Genomic DNA, 23,552 nt, shown 5'->3' on the forward strand with positions numbered 1-23,552 from the left:
GTTTTGGTTGCTTTGCATCCTTCCCAGCATATTGCACTGTCAGTTTTTTGGAGTTTAGTCATGCTAATAGTTGTATAGAGGTATCTTATTGTTGTTTTAATTTTCAATTCCTTTTAGAATAATTTCAACTTTTATTTTAGATTCATGGGGTACATATGTAGGTCTGTTACCTGGGTATATTGTGTGATACTGAGGTTTTAGGTATGATTGCTCTATCACCCAGGTACTGAGCATAGTACCTAATAATTTTTAAACCCTTCCCTCACTTACTCCCTGTCAGCAGTCCCTAGTGTCAGTAGTTGCCGTCTTTATGTTCTTAAATACCCAATATTTAGCTCCCACTTGTAAGTGAAAACATGCAGTATTTGGTTTTCTGTTCCTGTGTTAATTTGCTTAGGATAATGGCCTCCAGCAGCATCCATGTTGCAATTCCTTAATGACCTATGATTTTGAGCAACTTTTCATATGCTTATTTGCCATTTGTGTATCTTTAGTGAGTTGTCAGATTTTGCCCACTTTTTAACTAGGTTTTTTATCTTACTGTGGGGTTTTCAGTGTTTTTTGTATATGTTGGATATATTATGTATTTTTTGCATATATGTATATGTGGGTGTGTTTTAATGATGTAAATGAATGGAATCTATAGCCTTCAATATAATATAAATATATAATGGTTAACATTTCCCACTAAACAATCCAGGCTTGACAGAAAATCATAAAATTTGTTTAAATTCAAATTTTTTTTCTTTGTTGATACTAGTTCTTAGTTTTAACATGCCCAAGAAGGTATACTTGATCAAGGATAAAATTAAATGTTCTGATTGGCTAATCATCACATCGCTGCCTCCACTTTTTTTTTCCAGCTTGAAAAGACACTGCTGGTGGGAGTGTAAATTAGTTCAACCATTGTGGAAGACAGTGTGGCAATTCCTCAAAGATCTAGAACTATAAATACCACTTGACGCAGCAATCCTATTACTGGGTATATACCCAAAAGATTATAATTCATTCTTTTATAAAGACACATGCACATGTATGTTCTCTGTGCTTCAGTTTCTTGATCTGCAAAACTGGGATAACAAGAGTACCTGCCTCAGTCTGTGGTTATGAGTAAATGAGTTAATACATAAGAGCAAACTAAAAATCCTTAGCATGTGGTCTGAGTTCAATAAACATTACCTATTATAGTAAATTAGAAATTTAATTCTAGAGAATAAAAATCTAAATTCAAATATGTAACTATTTCTTTGATAAAGACATGTTTTTTAAAAAATAAACAACCGTCAGTTTGCACTTCCCTTATAAAATGACTATTCTGGTGTTTGTGTGTATCTGTTGTGGGTCAGGGGTCTTGGCTGAATTGATAATCACATTAAAAAATTTAAAAACTTAAAATTAAAACAGAAATAAGAACAAATGGCCATTCTTAGATCATCTGCAAAGCTGAACAAATACTTGACATGTGTTTCTGTGATTCCTTGCAGATATCATGGAAATCAGAACAGTGGCAGTTGGAATTGTGGCAATCAAAGGGGTGGAAAGTGAATTCTATCTTGCAATGAACAAGGAAGGAAAACTCTATGCGAAGGTATTGTTAAGTGATAGCTTAGATTTAATTTTTCAAATTCATTTTTGTCAAAGTATCTCACCTTTCTGAAAAGTAAAAATTGAATTAATTTATCTCCAACTATATAATTTAATGATTTCATTAAAACACTTTTTACTCAAACATTAAGAAAAAATGTTTTCGGTGTGACTTTAGAGAAATAGCTTGTTCTTTAGACTTTGGTTTCTTCGTCTATAAAATGAGTTGAATTAACTGACCTCTAAGGATCCTTCCAGCTCTAAAATTCCATGTGCATTTTAGATATTTAAAATCCAAAATTTCCATTTGCCAGTATTAAAGCTCTTTTTGTTAAAGTTCACCCAATTTGCACATTGCTGACATGAAAATTCTTGGGAAAAAATATCCTGAAGTGTTTAGTTCATTTATCAACATCAATCTCACAATCATGGGCTTTGAACTGTAATTATTCACATTGTTCCCAGTTCACTACAATGCAAAATATGTAACAGTTCATCCCACTATAATAAAATATAATTGGCTTTCCTTTGTATTCCCACAGCTCAGCATAATGCCTGGCACAGTCTAATTATATTATAATATAGGTTTAATTGAATAAACAAATGGTTGCATGGATGAACATACAAATTAACCTTTTACCTTCCATTACCATTGGAGACAATATAGAAGTAAATAAAGAAAAGTTGTGAAACAAGTCTCTCACCTGAAGGAGGCAGAGGTTCTGCTAGCTACACCTAATTTCCAGTGGTTAAACAATGAGTGATGTGGGAATAGTAATATGAGGCCTGCTATTTAGGAAAATAGGTCCTAATTTTAAAGAACAGTTGACATGAACTGCCAAAAAGCTACACATATTTCATAACCAACTGTGTATTATGTTCTTTTTTTGTTTTAAGATACCTTTCTATGCAAATATACTACATAGGTATTGCTAATAAACCACATTAGGCCTGCTCCACCTGAGGGTTAAAAAACTCATGCATGTTTCAATTCTACCAAATATTACCTACTTACTCTCTGTTTAATTGAGCCCCTCTAAAAATCATTTGGATAATGTTTGTTTGTTTCTTTTAACAGAAAGACTGCAATGAAGATTGTAACTTCAAAGAACTAATTTTAGAAAACCATTACAACACATATGCATCAGCTAAATGGACACACAATGGAGGGGAAATGTTTGTTGCCTTAAATCAAAAGGGGATTCCTGTAAGAGGAAAAAAAACGAAGAAAGAACAAAAAACAGCCCACTTTCTTCCTATGGCAATAACTTAATTGTATATGGTATATAAAGAAACAATTCCAGCAGGGAGATTTCTTTAAGTGGACTGTTTTCTTTCTTTTCAAAATTTTCTTTCCTTTTATTTTTTAGTAACCAAGAAAGGCTGGAAAACTACTGAAAAACTGATCAAGCTGGACTTGCGCATTTATGTTTAAGACACTGCATTAAAGAAAGATTTGAAAAGTATACACAAAAATCAGATTTAGTAACTAAAGGTTGTAAAAAATTATAAAACTGGTTGTACAATCATGGTGTTAGTAATAGTAATTTTTTCTTAAATTAATTTACCCTTAAAAGTATGTTAGATTTAGATGATTATTTAAATATTCCTATCTGCTTAAAAAATGGCTGCTATAATAATATTAATGCAGATTATGTTATATAAGATATGTCAGACCTAAAGGCTGTTGGCAGGATTTGTCGGATAATAAAGCCACACTAACTATGGAAGATGAGCATTTTAAATGTTTTCTAATGAAAAATTATAATCCACTTAAACTCTAATCAGAAAAAAAAAATTCTCAAAAAAATCTATTATTAAGGTCAATAAAATAGATAATTTACCAAAAGTATAGGATTAGAACATGCTTATACCTATTATCGAGAACAAAATTCCTAATGCTTCTCAAGTGGAAAAGGTATTGCTAAAAGGATGTTTCCAAAAATCTTGTATATAAAATAGCAACAGTGATTGAGGACAATACTGTACTTCATGTCACTTGCCACAAAATTAGCATTTTATAATTCCTCCAAGTAAAACTGAGAAATCCTTAAGTTTTTTTCAAATAACATAATCTATCTTTGTATAATTCATATTTGGGAATATGGCTTTTAATAATGTTCTTCCCACAAATAATCATGCTTTTTTCCTATGGTTATAGCATTAAACTCTATTTTAAGTTGTATTTGAACTTTACTGTTTTGTTATTTAAGTTTATGTTATTTATAAAAAAAACAACCTTAATAAGCTGTATCTGTTTCATATGCTTTCAATTTTAAAGGAATAACAAAACTGTCTGGCTCAACTAAAAGTTTCCCTCCCCCTTTGTGACTGACACCAAGTCTAGCACATAGCACTTGGGCCAGCAAATCCTGGAAGGCAGACAAAAATGAGAGCCTGAAGCAATGCTTACAATAAATGTCTGATACAGAACAATACAAATATGTAAAAAATCTTTTGCCACATATTCTTAACAATTAATTGGATCATATAAGTAAAATCATTACAAATAAAAGAATTTATAGGATGTTAAAGTTAGTATATATTTGAATGCATGAATAGAAAAGTATCTTATTTTAAAACTATGTATATTTAAATTCAGTGATTTTCTAATCTCTAGAAATCTCTGCTATTCAAAAGGTGGCAGCACTGAAAGTTGTTTTCCTGTTAGATGGCAAGAGCACAATGCCCAAAATAGAAGATACAGTTAGGAATAAGGGGCCCTGAATGTCATGAAGGCTTGAGGTCAGCCTACAGGTAACAGGATTATTACAAAGATGAATTTCCACTTCAAAATTCTTTCATAGGTAGATCTTGGTAGCACTTTATATGTTCATCAATGGGAGGTCAACATTTATCTAAATTAAAAGGTGTGCTAACCATTGTGGTTTTAATTTCAAAATATTTGTCATTCAAGTCCCTTTACATAAATAGTATTTGGTAATACATTTATAAATGAGAGTTATATGAAAACACTATGTCAACAGAAACAATAGATTCATTTGATTTTCCTGTGGTTCACTTACTGACCAGGCTATAGGAAACTAGAAAAAATTGCCCGTCCTCAGATATACTACTGGGAGAGAGCATGAATAGGATTCTGAACTATCACCTGATTCAAGGACCTTGCTAGCCTAGGTTTTGAGATCAGGCTTCAGTAACTGGAGTTTTGTGAGCATATTGAGGGCAGAGGAGGACTTAATTTTTCATATTTGTTTCCTCAGTGCCTAGCAGACTATCTGTCCATAATCAGTTTTCAATATGAATTCATTCAATGTTTATATACAAAAGAAAATATAAAATAAAACTAATCTTCATTTTTAAAAGGGTAAACATGACTATACAGAAATTTAAATAGAAATAGTATATATGCATATAAAATACAAGCTACATTAGGACCAAATACTCTTTGTCTATAGAGTTATGCTTCTACCAAATTACATAGCAATGCTGAATTAGGTAAAAGCAATTTTTAGTGGTAAATCCATTCTTGGTAGTATAAGTCACCTAAAAAAGACTTCTAGAAACGTACTTTAATTATTTTTCTCCTATTTTTAAATTTATTATGCAAATTTTAGAAAATAAAATTTGCTCTAGTTACACACAGAATTCTAGAATCTTAAAACTGTAAGGGGTCTCCATCTCCCTTACTCATTTGTAGACTAGAAAATTGATATTTTGATACACCTAAGGTCATGCAGTTCGATAGATATGCAACTGTCAGGAGAGTCTATATCAGTTAGCATATGCTTTCTCCTCTTAGATTACCAGTATTATTAACTAGTGGTCTTCTGTGTTTTTTGTTTTTTATTTCTATTGAGATATAGCCTTTACATTTGCACACAAATGTGACTACGTTTTGGCAATGCACTTCATACAGAATGACTAATCTACATTGTGATGATTTGACTCAAAAGGAGAAAATAAATAATGTAGTTTTCAATTCTGATTCCTATTCACCTTTTATTTATAAATGGAAAGCACTGTGCAAAATATACTTAGAAGCAGAGTAAGCCTTTCTAAAATGTTCTTTGAAAGAGAAAATACATGAGTTTCTAACAATTAGAAAAAATTAAAATATGAAATGATAACAAAAGTAAACAAAAAGGTACTTTCAAAGCAGTGAACAAAACAATTTGACATAAGCCACAATATAAATTATAATATAAAAAAAATAAAAGCTATAATATAAATTGTCAGCCTTTGTGTTGGCTACAAATTCAATTTAATGACCGAAGCGAAGGGATGTTGGAGGTAAATTCTTAGGATTTCTATATCATAGAGTTTGCTCTTCTGGTTCTCTAGACTGCCAAAGAATGTAAAGATGTACTAGGGGACCTAGCTGTAGTAAAAGCAATTCTATAACAACAAAAATTCTAAAACAGTACCTCTCACGATTTTCTACTGAAATATCTCTAATAGTAGAGGTATAAAATAAGAGGTTAGGGTATAATGCAAAGGGGGCCCAGCACAGACAGAATATTTCTTTTAAGATTTGTGATTTTTGCATCTTACTCCATAATATATTAGTGGTTGCATTAATATGACAATGTCTGCACTTAAACATCAGTAAGCAAAATTGATGCTTCAGAATGATTTGCAGTTTTATTTACACCCCAATGCTACTGAGACTTACTTGAGCATGAATAAGACACAAGAGATTCTCTGCCTCCCATAATCCAACCTTAAACATAAAAAACACAAAGCTAAAAAAAACCAGAACTTAAATTCACTATATATAGGAGTGATATTAAAAATACTTAACAGCCAGTATGGGTGATTATTGGCCAATCAGAATACATCACTGATATATCAAAATGGATGTAGGCCACTATGACTAACTTGTGGGTATCATTTCTATGATCACCCTAAAACAGAGTTGGGAAAATATCTATTAACTAGTCTCTCTGGTTTGGATTCTCCATGTACATCTTAATATGAAATAGCTCATTAAAACTTTATGTCTACCTATTTTAGCATTGTTATCAGCTACTCTTTATTCCACTTCTATACAGTATTTATTCAACCAACCTGCTGCTGTCAATGAAGGTCATTTTGTCCTTCAGGGCCACATATGCTTCCACCTATCTTTTAATTTTGAATGGTTTGTCAATAAAATCTACTTTCTCTTGAGTTGAAAAGACTTGACAGGAAGCAAGAAATAATAAAGCCCTAACCTCTTTCCAGTAACATCTGATTTCTCCATTCTCAAACTATACCTCTCAGGGAACCAGATATTTACTCTCGTCTGGAAAGATGTCTCTTATATTTTCCTTTTACTTCCTGATTATCATGTGGTTGCATATTCCAAATCCTTATCACTGAATTTCTGAGAGCCTATCCAAATGTATTTTCTTTCATTTATATCCTAATAATTGAAATGTGAGATGAAAATAACATTTCACTTAAAGATGAAAAACTCTTCTCTTGATGAATCCTTCCATGTGTTAGTTATCTATTGCTGTGTAACAAATTAAAACTTAATGGCTTCAAACAAATATTTGTTTTCTCATAATTTATGTGGCTCAGGAACCCGGGCATGGTTCAGTGATGTATCTTTTGTTCGAATTCCTCATGAGGCAGCAATCAAGGTGCTGACCAGGGCTATAGTCATCTATCTCAATATTCAACTCAGAAAGGGATCCACCTTAGATTCTCACTGGCTGTTGTCAGGACATATCACTTCCTTGTCACATGGACCTCTCCATAGCACTGCTTACAACTTTACAGTTTGCTTCCCATGAAGCAAGAAAGCAGAGAGTGTGAGATAAAATACCCAAAATGGAAGCCACAGGTTTTTTTTTTTTTTTTTAAAAATATATATATATAACCTAGTTTCAAAAGTGATGTTACTTCTGCCTACACTCATGAGGAGAGTATTATACATAGCAGAAGGCAGGGATCACTAGAAGCCATTTTACAGGCTACCTAATCCAAGTCATAAACTAGATGCTTTAAATGTCACTGCCATAAGCTGGGATTCTACAGGGTCATGGCTTTCAGCGGTGCTCTATTCAGCAGAGAAAGAGATGAAATATGTATATTCTCTGTGGAAATATTCTTGATTTTTCCTTGAGGGATACTGTGTGGTCCATTGCTACATAGGATAATTAAGAAAATGTTTGAACCACAGCCTGAGCTTCCTATTAGCCTGAGATGTGTCTACTTAGAACTCCCAATGCAGCTGGAAAATTAACAATATCCCTTTGCCTCTACATGAAGCAAATTACTCTGCCATCAGGCTCAACATAAAGATAATCCTCCCCTTAACTGCCCTACCTCAAGAGAATAAGATCATAAATTTCAGCTAGAATTCCTTTGGGCCATAGAGTGTTTTGTTCTAAATGATGAAGGCAATCAGCCACAAGTTGCCCAAGACCATCTGAGAACAAGACCTAAAAAGACTTGAGGCCGGGCGCGGTGGCTCATGCCTATAATCCCAGCACTTTGGGAGGCTGAGGCGGGTGGATCACGAGGTCAAGAGATCGAGACCATACTGGTCAACATGGTGAAATCCCGTCTCTACTAAAAATACAAAAAAATTGGCTGGGCGTGGTGGTGCATGCCTGTAGTCCCAGCTACTTGGGAGGCTGAGGCAGGAGAATTGCTTGAACCCAGGAGACAGAGGTTGCAGTGAACTGAGATCGCGCCATTGCACTCCAGCCTGGGTAACAAGAGTGAAACTCCATCTCAAAAAAAAAAGACTTGAAAACAATTTATTTCAATGGTAGGTACACACTGGTATCCCCTGTTATATATAAAACTCTCTTTTTATATATAAAACACACACACACACACACACACACTCTCTCTCTCTCTCTCTCTCTTTATATATATAAAACTCTCTCCCTCTCTCTCACTCTCACTCTCTGAGTAAAACTCAGTAAAACTCAGAGAGCAAGAGAGGGTGAGAGGTGCCAAGGCCCCAACACAGGCTAATTACATCAGTGGATATGAGAGGCATCCCATGGAATGGTATTTTTAAAACTCTCCAGAAGATTCTAATGTGCCTCTGAAGTTGGGAACTAATTAGGTAAATGCAAACAACATCAAAAACCAAAAAACCTCTTTAGGAACTATGCCTGCTTCTTCATCTTTGTTATATGTAAATTTTCTGTGCTGCAAAGGCTGTAGCACTTGAATATAAATTTAATTTTCTCAGCAAGGCAACTTTACTTTCTGCAGAAAGGGTGCTCCCATTAGCCATCTTGCTACAAGAGGACACTGAACAAAGGGGGCAGGGCCATTTATATCTAACAGATCTTGGTACCTAGACCCTACTGCTGTGACCTGATTCCATTGGCTGGAACTGAACCTCACAGTCCAGTCTGCACCTGTTGGCTAACAACCTAACTTTCCTAAATAGGTAAAGGCAACAGAGAACAGAGGAAAAGAGGAAGTAACTTGAGGAATGCCAAGAGAGGTAGACCCTCTTCCAAATAAGGAAGGGGAATAAGCTATGAGCTCAGGCTTGCCTGGGCCTGTCCAGAAATGTCAGGGCAAATAACTAGGCTAAAGTGTAGAAGCTAAGAACATAGAATATACTTATTTCTCTATTATGATTAATAGCTACTTTATTAGCAAAAGCTTTAAAGTAAATTAACCTTTGAAGAAATTATTATTTATTCTTAAGCAAAGAAGAATCTTTGAAGAGGAACTTTTATTTATTCTTATGTCCTACAATCTTTGTCTCTTCTTTAAACACCTTGAAAAGTCTTATTCCCTCTCAGCCACTCCTGCCCCTAGGTTTTCCTAGATGCCTCCATATTTTCTGCTATTCACAATTGAGGCTCACAGGAAATGTAAACACTAGAAAGAAAGCTACAATTTTTTTTGCATCAGAATGATTATGGAATACAAAGTACACAAAAGTCCTCCCTCCCCCAGCACAGTTCATTTTCAAACAGAGCAGCTAGAGTGATTCTATTAAAATATATTTCAGATCACGCATCCTCTGTTTAAAACTGCAATTGTTTTCCATATTCTTCAGAATAGGAGCCTGTCCTCATAGTGGCTAAGAAGTGTCAATGGAATAAAGTGAGTACTTAAAAGCTCTGCTGCTGAATTAGGTGTGGGCAAAACAACAAGAAAAGGTAATAAAAATCTAGATAAATTATGCACTTAAGTTGCTTGGCAGATACACTGAGGAGAGGAGGAAAGGCCATAGCTCTACATCAAAAAATGATAAATAAATGTATCTTTTGATGTTTGAAGTAAATATAAAATATTTAGGGCATGTACATATCACCTTAATGATTCTCCACTTGACTGAAATTTTTCTATTAATCAACCAATTAATAGATACAACTAGGCTAGACGAGAGAGCTTCTACTTTACTATTATTTCTTTATTATATATCTCCTGTTGTTGATTATTTTGGTTATTTCAAAATTTTTTACTAAAATAAATATGAATATATTGCATATGCTTCTTTATATTTCTGATTTTCTTAGGATGATTACAAGAAATATAATTGAGCGTTTTTTCAAAATACATTCTAATCAGCAGTACAGGGAGTAAATATTCTAATTTTTATGCTCAAAATTTAGTCAGCTCTTATTCTTGTGTCTCCTTCCCTTTGACTGTGAATGTGGTAAATTATCAACACTCAGCTAACTTCTTTCTCAACATCCATTCAGATTCACCTCCTTCTTCATCCTTCTACAGCTTTATTACTTCATGCCTAGAATTTAGCAATAGCTCCTTAATCATTCTTGTTTCAAGTTCCTTCCCATCTTATATGCTGCCTAATTCTTTAATCTTCCTGTAATACTGCTTTGACTATGTCAGTTGCCATTTGAAGACCCATATTGGTTCCTTTTTGCCTATTGGATTTAGTTTAAACCTCTTAAACTAGCACCCAAAGCTGTCAAACAATTGGCTCTAACTTGACTGTCCAAACTTCTCACTGTTCAATATTAACCTCGTAGTTTCTTTAGTCCACTGTGTTTATCGTGATTTACACAAGTTGTAAATTGATTCTGCCTCTGAGTTTTGTCTATACTGTCCCTACTGCTTAGAATATCTCTACCTCCCACTGTCAATCAATCCATACCCTGCTTTGCTCTTACGGACAAAGCTCAAGTTTAATGAACTATTCCCAAACTTGCCCCTGCCTTATAACAATTTTTTTCCATCTCTGAATCCTATTGCACTCTAATATAGTAATACATTGCACATACACACACATACATGTATGCACACACATGTTATATATATGTGGCTTCATCTACTTCAGTTAAACAAGCAGATATTGAGAATTCTACCATGTTTGTATCAGGCACTGTATGATAAATATGTGTTAAGTGTGATAAAATTAAAAATGAATATTGCCTTTTTAAAATTTCCTATGGAATCTAGTAAGGAAATAGAACCTCAAAAAGTACTTAACACTATTAATACTGGCTTACTAAATGATCCATATTAATAATCTATTGATAGAATAAATAATACATTTTATATACAAAGATCTTTCCAGTCCTGTCATCATGCTTATACACAATCTTATCTATTTCTATACAAAGGTCAGTGTTATATACTGGCGAGGTCCTTTAGAAACTGTTTTTAAAAACACGTTGTTTAACAAATGCAGTAATCACTTTGTGAGGTAAAAACACATCTCTCCTTTTTTGTTTTGTTTCATTTTTTTGTACTGTTTTTTTTTTAGAACAACTCAGCAAAATAAAATTCCTGTTTATTGTTGGACAACATTGTTGCACACATATATCAAACAGGCCAAAAAATACATATATATAAATAAACAGCAACTTCATGGACAAAAAAGGGAAAAAAAAAAAAGAAACCTTTTATCTTTGGCCTTTTTAACCATCTCATACAAACAAACTACTTATAGTACAGCTAAGTACATACACAAAAAAAGTTACTGGAATGCTCGGAATAAGATTTTTTTCCGTTGTCATTTTTGCCTTTTTTACGAAGTTTTTTTTCTCCTTTGAGATTATAATGAACATAGTTACACCACATCAAGTCAGATGTACAGACAATGCTCGAAAGGCTGGTTTGGTCATCCGAGATCATTAAAAATGACTGACCCTAACAATATGTACAAAAATAAAAAATGTAAACAAAAAAATACAAACAAATATCCTTTTTAAAGTACTTTTAAGAAAAAAAGCAGGGCCTTGGAAATTTTGGTTCTTTTTTCCTCCCCTGTTGCAAATTCCCATGGTTTAGGTTGGGTGATGGAGAGCCTGTGTTATCAGCGGGTAGCACTGCCCTAAGTGGGTGTGCTCACAGGCCTCTCTACTCAAAGGTGACTACGTTTAGATTCTGAGATGGGAAGTGGAGGGTGAAGAGGTCACAGCAGCCTTTTTTTTTTTTTTAAGTTTAACTTTTCCTGTTTTGACACATCTATTATTTCTTCTATAAAATTCTGTCAGTCACAGGTTTGAGAACATAAGACATTTGATAGCATTGATAGGGATGCTAGTACTATATACAATTTAAATAGAATCAATTAGGAAAAGCAAGAGATCAAAGCTTTTTGCTTTTGCACGACTTCATCTCATCATTGAAAGCTTAGTGTGTTCAGCAGTTCATGCTCATAGGTGTTCACACAATGAATCAAGTAACATTTTTCAGCTTTTCCTCCTTTTATTTATTCCTCTCTGTCATTGTTTTTCTAGGTGACAGTGCTTACTTCAATTCAACTTTAAGTTTCTATAGTTAACAATGTTAATTGTTAATTTTTCATATTTCTCATTTATTGTACATGTTACTCAACTAGCTACTCATTTGTTCAACTTTTATGATATTGTTCCATAATGAAAAAAGAAAAATGTTATCTTCTTGCTAATAAATCTTCCTAATTAGCTCCATTCACTGTTTCAAAAGTAATATTGGAATTTTTATTCCCTTTCAGAAGAGAAATATTTACCATGTTGTAATGTTATTAAGGTTAAATCACAGGTGATGTTTTACTGTCTTGTAAATACCTCTTTATTTTCAAGTTTTCTACATTAATATATATCATCTTTATTATCAGAATAACAACAGCAAATGTGATTTTTTAGAAAAAATTATCTTCTCCACATTCAGTTTTTATGGAGCTGGAAGAGTGGGATGTTGGTGCCACACTGATGGAATAAATAGCACAGTCTTCTACATGAATGACCAAACCTGGCACCCACATTGCTCATCTCATTCAATTAACTAAACTTACTAAAACCATAATTTCATAATAATGTAGTCATTGTTACTGTATTTGAGAGGTGACTGTGTCCTGAATCTTCTTCTTGAATCTGTTCCTTTATCCAGTAATCACCAAGGTTGCTAAACTCTTCTTACCTAATATCCCTCAGTCTCATCTCTTCCTCACTACTTTCATGAACTCATTAAATTGTGCCTAAAGTTTAGCAATAGCATCCTATTTGTTTTTCTTCCATGTCCTCATTGTCTCAATTCCTGTTTAGTTACCTAATACTCCTAAAATGTCATTTAAACTATGTCAATTACCAATTGTAGAACCCATGTTGTCTCTCTATGACTCACTGAATTTGGGTAAAATTATTTAAAGTAGAAACCAAAACCATCAACAAATTGGTTCCATCTATCTGGTCCAACTTCCTCACTGCTCATAAACTTCACAGTCTCCTTAGACCATTATGCATATCATTTTCTATACATACCATACTTCATTGTGTCTCTGGGATTTGTCTATATTGTCTCTATCATTCAGAATGTCTTAACTTCTCACTATCAATCCACACCCTGCTCTGTCATGAAGAACAAAATCAAGATTCTCCTCTTCAATGAATTACTACCAGACTTATCCCTGCCTTTTTCTCTTCTATGAATTCCCACTGTATGTCAATCTATGCCATTAATCTAGCATTTGGAGAACCCTTATCTCTATCTCTATAGAGGATGGACAGACATACCTGTATGTCTATCTATCCAGCTATCTACACTTATCTACTTAAGCAATACAAATACATGCACATCTATGTTTTATAAATATACGTCCACATCTATTTCATCTACACAAATATATAAAGGGGTCTGAGTGTGTATGTATGTGTATATATAATATTTGTGTGTATGTGTGTAGTCAATAGTGCAGTGTCAGACACTGTAATAGTGATAATAAAATCCATGCTTCAAAACTTAAAACAATTACATGTCCATATATATATAACTAATTTTAGGAAGATCAGATTTGGAAGAAATGAGCCTTTGGAACACAAAGAACCATAAGGGATAGCAGACAGACTGTCAAGAAAAAACTTCCTAAGTCTTTAGCATGTCAATTGTAGAATAATGTATAAGTTACCATTGTGCTTTGACCCTGTCTAACAGCAACTTTAATGCTTAAGTCTTAAATCTTAAATATAAATATAAACAACTGCCAAAGCAGTATCATCTCTATTGCCTTAGTGGGAAACACACACACACACACACATACACACACACACACATACACACACACACCCTAAACATAGAGTTAGCAATAAGTTCAAAAAGTTCAACTGAATAAAGAAATGTATATTGCCAAGAACTGCAATTTCAGTCTTTTTGTTGTGAACTTTCTGGTTGACTTCATTCTGTGTTTAACAAGGTCCAGTATTGCCTTGGAAGTCCATTTTACAAGATCGACTTTATTAGTGAAAACTTTTTCTAACATTTTGCTAGATTTATACCCTGCACTGATTTACTCTAATGAAAATAGCTGTTCTCTTAAGATACTATTTCCCCTGCAAACTGCTCAGTTGGAGGCTCTTTTCTTCCTTGCACAGCATTTATACCATGGTCTAGAGGTGTGTGGGAGGTATACATATGACTACTACACATTCTATATAACTTATTTAATTGTTTGTTGGTTATTGTCTGTCTCTCCTCACTAGCCCAAAAGTTCCATAAGCAAAAGGATACCGTCTGTTTTGTTCCCTTATGTATCCCAAGCTCCCTTAAGAGTATCTGTTAAGTACCCAGTAAATATTTTTAATACTCAGGAAATATAAGGACTCAGTAAATATTCATTGCACTCAGAAAATATTCATTAAACAAATGGACAAGCCAATTCCAGCACTCTTTATTACAAAGAATCATTCTAATACTAAAGCAGATACAAATGTGACTGTTGCAAATGAATAGAAATGTATCACCATATTTTGTGCAAACTGATGACTAAATCTCTCAGGTATTCAAATTCTTATCACTCGCTTCTCTATTACACAGCATTTTCATGTCATTTAGTATAATATGTTAGTAATCATAATATAATGAAAACCCAATGTTTTAAAATTAAAACCAGCACTTCTGACTACTGCTACCAATCAACAGGCCAATATATCTGGGGGACACATATCTGCAGGTGACCTTATGGTAGACAAGGAAAACTATCTTGGAAGTTAAATAACTTGAAATTTCTTGGTGAGCATGGCAGCAAAGTAAAAGGAGATGAAATGGGTTTGAAATATACATATTCTCCCAATTATGATGAAATGTAACTCAATAGTCTGAATAGTTCTTTTAAATTTCTGCCAGTTTTCAGTTTTTTTAGACTACTCTGCCTTATGTTATTCACTTCACTTCTGTTCATATAGTCTTTCTCTATATAGTATAAAATACAGCTAACAACAATACAACTTACTAAATTGCTACCACATTGGGAGTTTGTATGTCTGACCATCTTAATAGCACATTCTTGGGGTTTCCTCACTCCTTAGCTGTGCAAAATTTCTCAGTTTTCTTTTAATGATGTATAATTTAAAGCATAACGTGGAAATTTTACTGGCTTAGTTCTCAAAGTGCTATTTTATATCCTACTTTTAATGGTTTGTTTTTTATTATCCTTGAGCATTGCTAATAGTGAAGAGGTAGCAAAATTAGAGTTGCAAACTAAAATCCAGGTAGGGCCGGGCACAGTGGCTCATGCCTGTAACTCCAGCACTTTGGGAGGCTGAGGTAGGCAGATCACTTGAGGTCAGGAGTTTGAGACCAGTCTGGCCCACATGGAGAAACCCCACCTGTACTAAAAATACAAAAATTTAGCTGAGTGTAGTGGTGCATGCCTGTAGTTCCAGCTACTCAGGAGACTGAGGCAGAAGAATCGCTTGAACCTGGAAGGCAGAGGTTGCAGTGAGCCAATATCCCACCACTACACTTCAGCCTGGGCGACAGAGTGAGACTCTGTCTCTAAATAAATAAATAAATGATAAAATTCTAGTAGCCCTTTATAACATAAGGAATCCTGACCCATCTGGCTATTACTTTAAATATTTCTATAACATGTCATTTGCTAAATATCACCTAGTACTTGTGTATGAGCAAATATTGTGTTGCTTGTTTTTTAATCTCCCCACAGTGCCAAGTACAGAAATGTGTACTAGATATATACAAGTACATGTTAGTTGAATATAAGGATTTTTCTTGTTGCTTGTGGTTTAAGCTATTGTTTATAAAAATAATGAGACTTGTTAATGTTTTAACCTTAAAATCCAAACAAAGAGAAAGAAATGGATTTAGAAATTGGGGGAGAGTTATAAAAATACTTTTTTAAAATGATCTTTGAGTTCACAAGTTTAAATGGTGTTGTACCACAATAAGAGAAATTAACATTAAAACTTTAGTCTTGTAAATAATCTAACAATACAATGTTTAAGAAGAGCTGACTTATAAATCATGAGTCATTCCAGATACTGAAATTCTATAACTGCTTACATTCTAGTCCTAAAAAGGGAGATATCATGCCATTTTGTTAGGAAGGCAAATTTTAACTATCCACTGTGCGTTTATTTCATTAAAAACAAAAACAGAAAGTCCTTTGTTAAAATTCTGGGAAAAAAGTTAACTCCACATGACAATAAGCATCTCAAATGTCAAGAAGAAATTATGTTTTAAATTAGAAGAAGCAATTCTAAGGCAGCAGTATATATGGAGCACAGATTATTTCTTGAAAGTCACATATATGCATATGCATGCATATGTAAGGCTAAAACATTAGTAACAGTAATGTTTTACTCTGGTTCTGCTCTTAATCTGCCTTAGCATACCTCCAGCACACGGATTATGGTTTTAGTATACACAGAGCTCACCCTCACCCTCCCCACACACACACACATACAGCTATAGAGAAGGGGGAGCTCTCAAATCATGAATCCTAAACCACCAGCCTCTATTACTAATCACAACTGACCAGTCAACAACCACTTTGGAAGATTATTCAGCACCTATGGATAGAAGTTACTAAAGAACAAAATGCTAGAAAAGGGGAATATAGAAATATTCTATTTATCTCATTTTTCAGTTGTAAAAATAAAGCTCAGAGGGGTTGTATGACCTGCTCAAGGACATTAAAGTTCTTTATGCACAAGTTGAATACATTAGAGCAAAAGAAACATTAGAGACTACAGGAAAGACTCCAAACAAAAACATGCTTATGGCACCAGTAAATAAATTATCCAAATCTTATGTTCGAGAATTCTCCACAATGATGGCTGTGTTCAGACTGGAGATAAGGAACAAAGAAACTGTAAGGCAACAAGCAGGATATGAAAGCTCTCAGATACCACGAGCCAAGCCCCTTTATAATGATTTCCTATGGGATAGGAATGTTTCAGTTTCTCACTGTGAATTAATGTCCTACTCTGCCACCAAGGACAAAATCAATGTTTGGAAGAGAGGCACTCACTGACCACTAACTAATATAAAAACATAGAAGACGGTTTTAAAAGCAGATTAAAGCTCTGGAGAAATATGAGATGTTCAAAGTTCAAAACTGAAACTCTTAAATTTGAACAAACTTCTTTCTTAAGTAGATTTCCTAGTAGTCGGAATCTAAGCAAAAGATTTTAGAAAAAAAATACCTCTGTAGTGATCTCTGTCTTTTTGAAATGGTACAACTTCTCTTTTAATTCCACCATCAAAAACGGTAGTGTGTGGTAGACATGTAATTCCCAATGGAGGCTGCGTTTCTTTTAGAGGTTTAGAAATTCTGGTCCATTGCTGCCATTGTGCCTATGCACCACTTTGGCCCCGAAGTGTGAATTTTCCAATTCCCCTAACCATTGTTTGCTATCTCTAGAGAAATTCATTCACAAAACTGGAAAACAAGTAAATTTTTATCCAGCCTTCTGCTACCTTTCTGGCCTTTCTACTAGCATCTTTCTTCATTGACCCTCATCTATTAAAATTTAATCCAGGAAAAGACATAAAAACTCATTCACATTTACCATAAATGAAAAATTAAGGCTATGGTAACTATCGTAAGTTACAACTCTTATTCTACGATGATAATTTTAAGCCTCAATATAAATACAATCTGGTAAACTCAAATGGCTGATAGGCAGTGTATGAAGTGGTTAAGAGTTCAGACTCTCTGGCCAAGATTTCCTCAATTTCAATTCACTTTCTAGCACTGATCACTTATGTGGTCTTGGGAAAATTACTTAATCAACTTATATTTTGGTTTTGTCACTTATAAAAGAAAGATGATAATAAAAGTCACTTGTCACATAAAAAGATTATTCATTTATGAGAGTAAGGCTCTTAACAGAGCCTTAGCTCTATTAAGTTAACACACTTTATCAAGTACATATTTCAAACTGAAGATTTTCCCAGGTTGAACATGAATTATTAAATTAAATTCTGAATAATACATGAGAAGAAACAGCCACTATTACTTGGTCTTTGCTCCCACAACTTAGATCATCTCATCTAGAAACAAAAAAATCTTGTCATGTTTTAGCATCAGATATAAAAAGTATATTTCAATATTTAGGGATAAATAAATTACATAATATACTTATCAAGCTTTCCATTTAAAAGGCATAGAGTGCCAAGCTGAAAAAAGAAGCAAGACCCAATAGTCTGCTATCTTCAAGAGACCCATCTCACATGGAATGACACCCACAGACTCAAAGTAAAGGGATGGAAAAGGATCTATCAGCCAAATGGAAAACCAAAAGAGCAAGGGTTGCTATTCTTATATCAGACAAAAGAGACTTTAAAACAACAATAATCAAGAAGGACAAAGAAGGGCACTGCATAATGATAAAGTATTCAACACAACAAAAAGACTGAAATATTCTAAATATACATGCACCCAATAAAAATGCAAAATAAAAGTTTTTTTCCTATATAGTAGCATGAATAATCAAAATTAAAAATTTAAAATGCCATGTATAATCAGAAAAAGATATGTCTGTACAGTAAAAACTAGAAAACATTACTGAGATAAATTAAAGAAATATTATATAAACATAGGCATATTCTATGTTTGTGAACTACAAAACTCAATTTGTTAAGATATCAATTCTCCTCAAATCGGTCAATACAGTCAATGTATTTAAAATAAAATTGCCTGAGTATATATTTTAGAAACTGACCAGCAGTTTTCCAAATGAATATGGAAATAAAAAGAATCCAGAATAACTAAAATAATTGTGTAAAATAAGTGCAAAGTTAGAGGACTAATAGTACTTGACTTCGAGATATGCTATAAAACTACAGTTTTAAAGGTAGCTGGGTATTGTCATCAGTGGAACAGAATACAGAGAATAGACATAGACCAAAATGTATGGTCAATTGATTTCCAAGGTAATTCAATGAGGAGAGGATAATATTTTCAACATATAGTGCTGAAGCAATATGCAAAGAAGTTACTTTTGATGTTTGCACATAAAATTAAGAAAAATTACTGAAAATAAATTAGAGACCTAAAAGTAAGAGCTACAACTATAAAGCTATATACTATAAAATTTCTAGAAGAAAATATAGAATATAATGTTATTGAAACTGGGTTTACAAAAATTATTAAATAGAATGCCAAAAGCACAAACTGTATTAGAAAAAAAATCAATAAATGGGTTTCTCCTAATTATAACCATTTGTTCATTAAAAGATGTTATTAAGAAATAAAAGGGCAAGTCACATATTGAGAGAAAATATTTCTAAAATATATACCTGAAAAAGAATCTGTTTCTAAAATACATAAAGAACTTTTTTTCTAGGCTGCAGTGAGTTATGATCATGCCACTGTACTCCAGCCTGGGTGACAGTGTAAGACCCTGTTTTTAAAAACTATACTAACTAAATAAACATAAAATATATAAAGAAACTCTTACAACTCAATAAGAAGACAAACAACTCAAATAAAAATGGCCAATATATTTGAACAGATACTTCAGCAAAGAAGATACATGGATGGCAAATAAGCACATGAAAAGAAGCTCATCATGTTTGGTCATTAGAGAAATTAAAATAAAACCTAACTAAATAGCAGTATATAACTCACAAGAATAGCTAAAATTAAGAAGACCATATCAAGTGTTAGTAAGGAAGTAGAGTAACTATAACTTGTATACTGGTAGAAATGTAAAATTTTGGATAAGAAATTGGCAATTTCTTAAAATGTCATACATACATGATATAGTTTGGATATCTATCCCCAACCAAATCTCATGTTGAAATAGCAACCCCAGTGTTGGATGTGAGGTTTGGTGGGAGGTAGTTAGATCATGGGGGCAGATCCCTCAAGAATGGCTTGGGCCATTCCCTTGGTGATAAGTGGGTTATTGCTCTGAGTTCACATGAGATCTGGTTGTTTAAAAGTGTGTGGCACCTCTGCCCACTTCTTGCCTGATCCTGCTTTTGCCATGTGACATGCCTGTTTTCCCTTCACCTTCTGCCATGATTGTAAGCTTCCTGAGACCTCTCTAGAAGCTGAACAGATGACAGCACCATGCTTCCTGTAAAGCATGCAGAACCGTGAGGCAATTAAACCTATTTTTGTTGTAAATTACCTGGTCTCAGGTATTCCTTTATAGCAATACAAGAATGAACTAATACAGAAAGTCGGTACCAGGAGTAGGGCATTGCTGTAAAGACACCTGAAAATGAGGAAGCAGATTTGGAACTGCATAATGGGCAGAGGTAGGAAGAGTTTGGAGGGCTCAGAAAAAGACAGGAAGATGAGGGAAAGTTTGGAACTTCTTGGAAACTAGTTAAATGTTGTGGTGAAAATGCCGATAGTGATATTGCCAGTGAAGTCCAGCCTGATGAGGTCTCAGATGAAAATAATAAACTTATTGGGAACTGGAGCAAAGGTCACCTGTGTTGTGCCTTAGCAAAGAACTTGGCTGCATTGTTTCCCTACCATAGGGATCTGTGGAAGCTTGAAGTTTAGAGCAATAATTTAGGGTATCTGATGGAAGAAATTTCTAGGGAACAAGGTATTCAAGATGTAACCCTGGCTGCTTGTAACAGCCTACACTCAGACGCAGAAGCAAAAAAATAATAAATGTGGAACTTGTATTTAAATAGGAAGCATAGCACAAAAGTTTAGAAAAGCTGCAGCCTAGCCATGTGGCACAGAAAGAAAAGGCTTTTTTTGGCAGAAGAATTCAAGTAGGCTTTGTAGCAATCACTTGCTAGAGAAATTTGCATAACAAAAAGTGACCCAAGTGCTAATAGCCAAGACAACAGAAAAAGTCCTTGAAGGCATCCCAGAAATCTAAGACAGAGGCCCTCTAGTTACAGGTCTGAGGCCTAGGAAGACTAAATGGTTTTATGGGTCAGGCTCAGGGACCTGCTGCCTTGCACAGTCTTCGGCCCCACATCTCAGCTGCTTCATTTCTAGCTGGGGCTTTAAAAGGCCCAGGTATAGCTTGAGCTGCCACTTTAGATAATGCAAGCCATGAGATTTGGCAGCTTCCTCATGGTGTTAAGCCTGCAGGTGCACAGAATGCAAGAGTGAAGAATGCTTTGCAGCCTCTTCTTAGATTTCATAATGTATGAAAAAGCCTGGTTGTCCAGGCAGATGCCCATTGCAGGGCAGAGCCCTCATAGATAACCTTTATTAGGGCAGTAAAGAGGGAAAATGTAGGGTAGGAGCCCCCACACAGAGGCCACACTGGGGCATTGCCTAATGGAGTTGTGAGAAGAGGGCCACTGCCTTCCAGACCCAAGAATGGTAGATCTACTGGCAGCTTACACCCTGCACCTGAAAAAGTCACAGGTACTCAATAAACTGTGAGAGCAGCAGTGGGGGTACAACTCCACAAAGTCACAGGGTGAAGGTGCCCAAGGCCTTTGGCACCCACACTTTGCTCCAGTGTGCCCTAGATGTGGGACATAAAGTCAAAGGAGGTTATTTTGGAACTTTAACATTTAATGACTGCTCTGCCAGGTTTTGAACTTGCACTGGGCCTTCAGTTCCCTCTTTTGGCTGATTTCTCCCTTTTGGAATGGCAATACTCCTATTATATTTTGGAAGTAAGAAAACCACTATGGTATGTGAATACCTATGTAACAATCCTGCATGATCTGCGTGTGTACTCCAGAACTTAGAGCATAATAAAAAAAAAAAAGAAAAAAGGATAAATTGTTTTTGACCTTATAGGCTCATAGGTGGAAAAGACTTGCCTTGTTTTAGATGAGACTTTGCACTTTTGAGCTAATGCTGGAACGAGTTAAGATTCTGGGGGACTGTTGGGAAGGCATGATTGTATTTTGCAATGTGAGAAGGATAAGATTTGGGAGGGATCAGGGGTGAATGATATAGTTTGGATATTTGTCCCTGCCCAAATCTCATGTTGCAAAATGTAATCCCCAGTGTTGGAGGTGGGGCCTGGTGAGAGGCAGTTGGATCATAAAGGCAGACCGCTCATGAATGACTCAGGCCATTCCCTTAATGATTAGTAAGCTCTCACTCCGAGTTAACACAAAATCTGGTTGTTTAAAAGTGTGTGGCACCTCCCCTACCACTTTCTCTCACTTGCTTCTACTTTCACCATGTGATGCGCCTGCTCCCTCTTTGCCTTCTGCCATGATTGTAAGCTTCCTGAGGCCTCCTTAGAAGCTGAGCAAATAGCAGCACCATGCTTCTTGTAAAACCTATAGAACCATGAGCCAATTAAGCCTCTTTTTTTTTTCTCATTACCCAGGTTCACATATATATTTATAGCAATGCAAAAATGACCTCATGTATTACATATCTGTGCTGCTCAGTCATTCCACTATGAGATTTTCATCAAAGAGAAATAAAATCCTATGTCAAAACATATACTTGTACATAAATGTTCATAGCAGCTTTATTTATAATATCCAAATACTGAAAACAATACAAGTATCTACCAAGAGATGAATGGATAAACAAATCCTATTACATTCCTACTATGGAGGACTACTATTCAGCAATACAAAGGAATATTAATACATGTAGCAACATGAATGAATCCCAAAATAATTATGTGGAGTAAAAAATGTTAGTAAAAAAATAGCATGCACTCTATATAATTTTATTTATGTAAAATTCTAGAAAATTGCAAACTAACCTATAATGACAAAAATCACATAAATGATTGCCTGGGGACTGGTGGTAAGAAGGAATTACAAAAAAAAAAAGCATAAGGAACTTTTAGGAGTGATAGATTGCTTTTTTAGCTCATGTTATAATGGTTTTACAGATTAATACATATGTCCAAACTCATCAAATTTTACACTTTAAATATATGCAGCTTATGGTACACCAATTAGATCTCAAAAAAGCTGAAAAAAACATGTAATTATTTGAAATAAAAGTCATGACACTATATAATAGGAGCCTATCACTTATGTAGATATAATATTTGACAACAGCACAAAAGACAAGGCGGGTGTATATGTAACTATACTGCTCCAAGGTCCTACATTTTAAGTGAAGTAGAACAATATTAACTTAGATAGTATTTTGATAATTTAAGAATGCATTTTGTAAGCATTAAAAAAGCCTAAAAAAAATACAAAAGTGGTATAGGTAAATAGCCAATAGAGGAATTAAAATAGAATGATAAAAATATTCAATTAACCAAAAGAAGACAGAAAAGGAGAACTGAAAAACAAAAAACAGATGGGATAAATCTCAAAACAAATAGGAACTAGTAGAAATAAGACTAACCATATCAATAATTACATGAAACATAAATGAAGTAACACTCCAAATTAAAGTGAAGAGATTGTCAGCCTGA

General features: G+C 34.2%; 2 protein-coding genes across 6 annotated transcripts in view; one reads left to right on the forward strand and one right to left on the reverse strand.

The window, feature by feature from the left end:
• The window catches only part of FGF7 (fibroblast growth factor 7), a 62,470-nt gene extending 55,912 nt beyond the window's left edge, over nucleotides 1-6,558 (forward strand). For both annotated transcript variants that reach the window (XM_012442180.2, XM_012442181.3), the window contains exons 3-4: nucleotides 1,485-1,588; nucleotides 2,663-6,558. In XM_012442180.2, the coding sequence (XP_012297603.1) occupies nucleotides 1,485-1,588; nucleotides 2,663-2,857 (299 nt within the window). In that variant the 3' untranslated portion in view covers nucleotides 2,858-6,558. The remainder of the gene's footprint in view (nucleotides 1-1,484; nucleotides 1,589-2,662) is intronic.
• LOC105709990 (COP9 signalosome complex subunit 2) overlaps nucleotides 1-23,552 on the reverse strand; it is a 425,050-nt gene that overhangs the window by 309,590 nt on the left and 91,908 nt on the right. The window lies entirely within an intron of this gene.

Source organism: Aotus nancymaae, unplaced genomic scaffold (assembly GCF_030222135.1).
Source record: "Aotus nancymaae isolate 86718 unplaced genomic scaffold, 86718_ANA_hifiasm-v0.15.2.pri h1tg000062l, whole genome shotgun sequence".
In the NCBI taxonomy this organism is placed as follows: Eukaryota; Metazoa; Chordata; class Mammalia; order Primates; family Aotidae; genus Aotus; species Aotus nancymaae.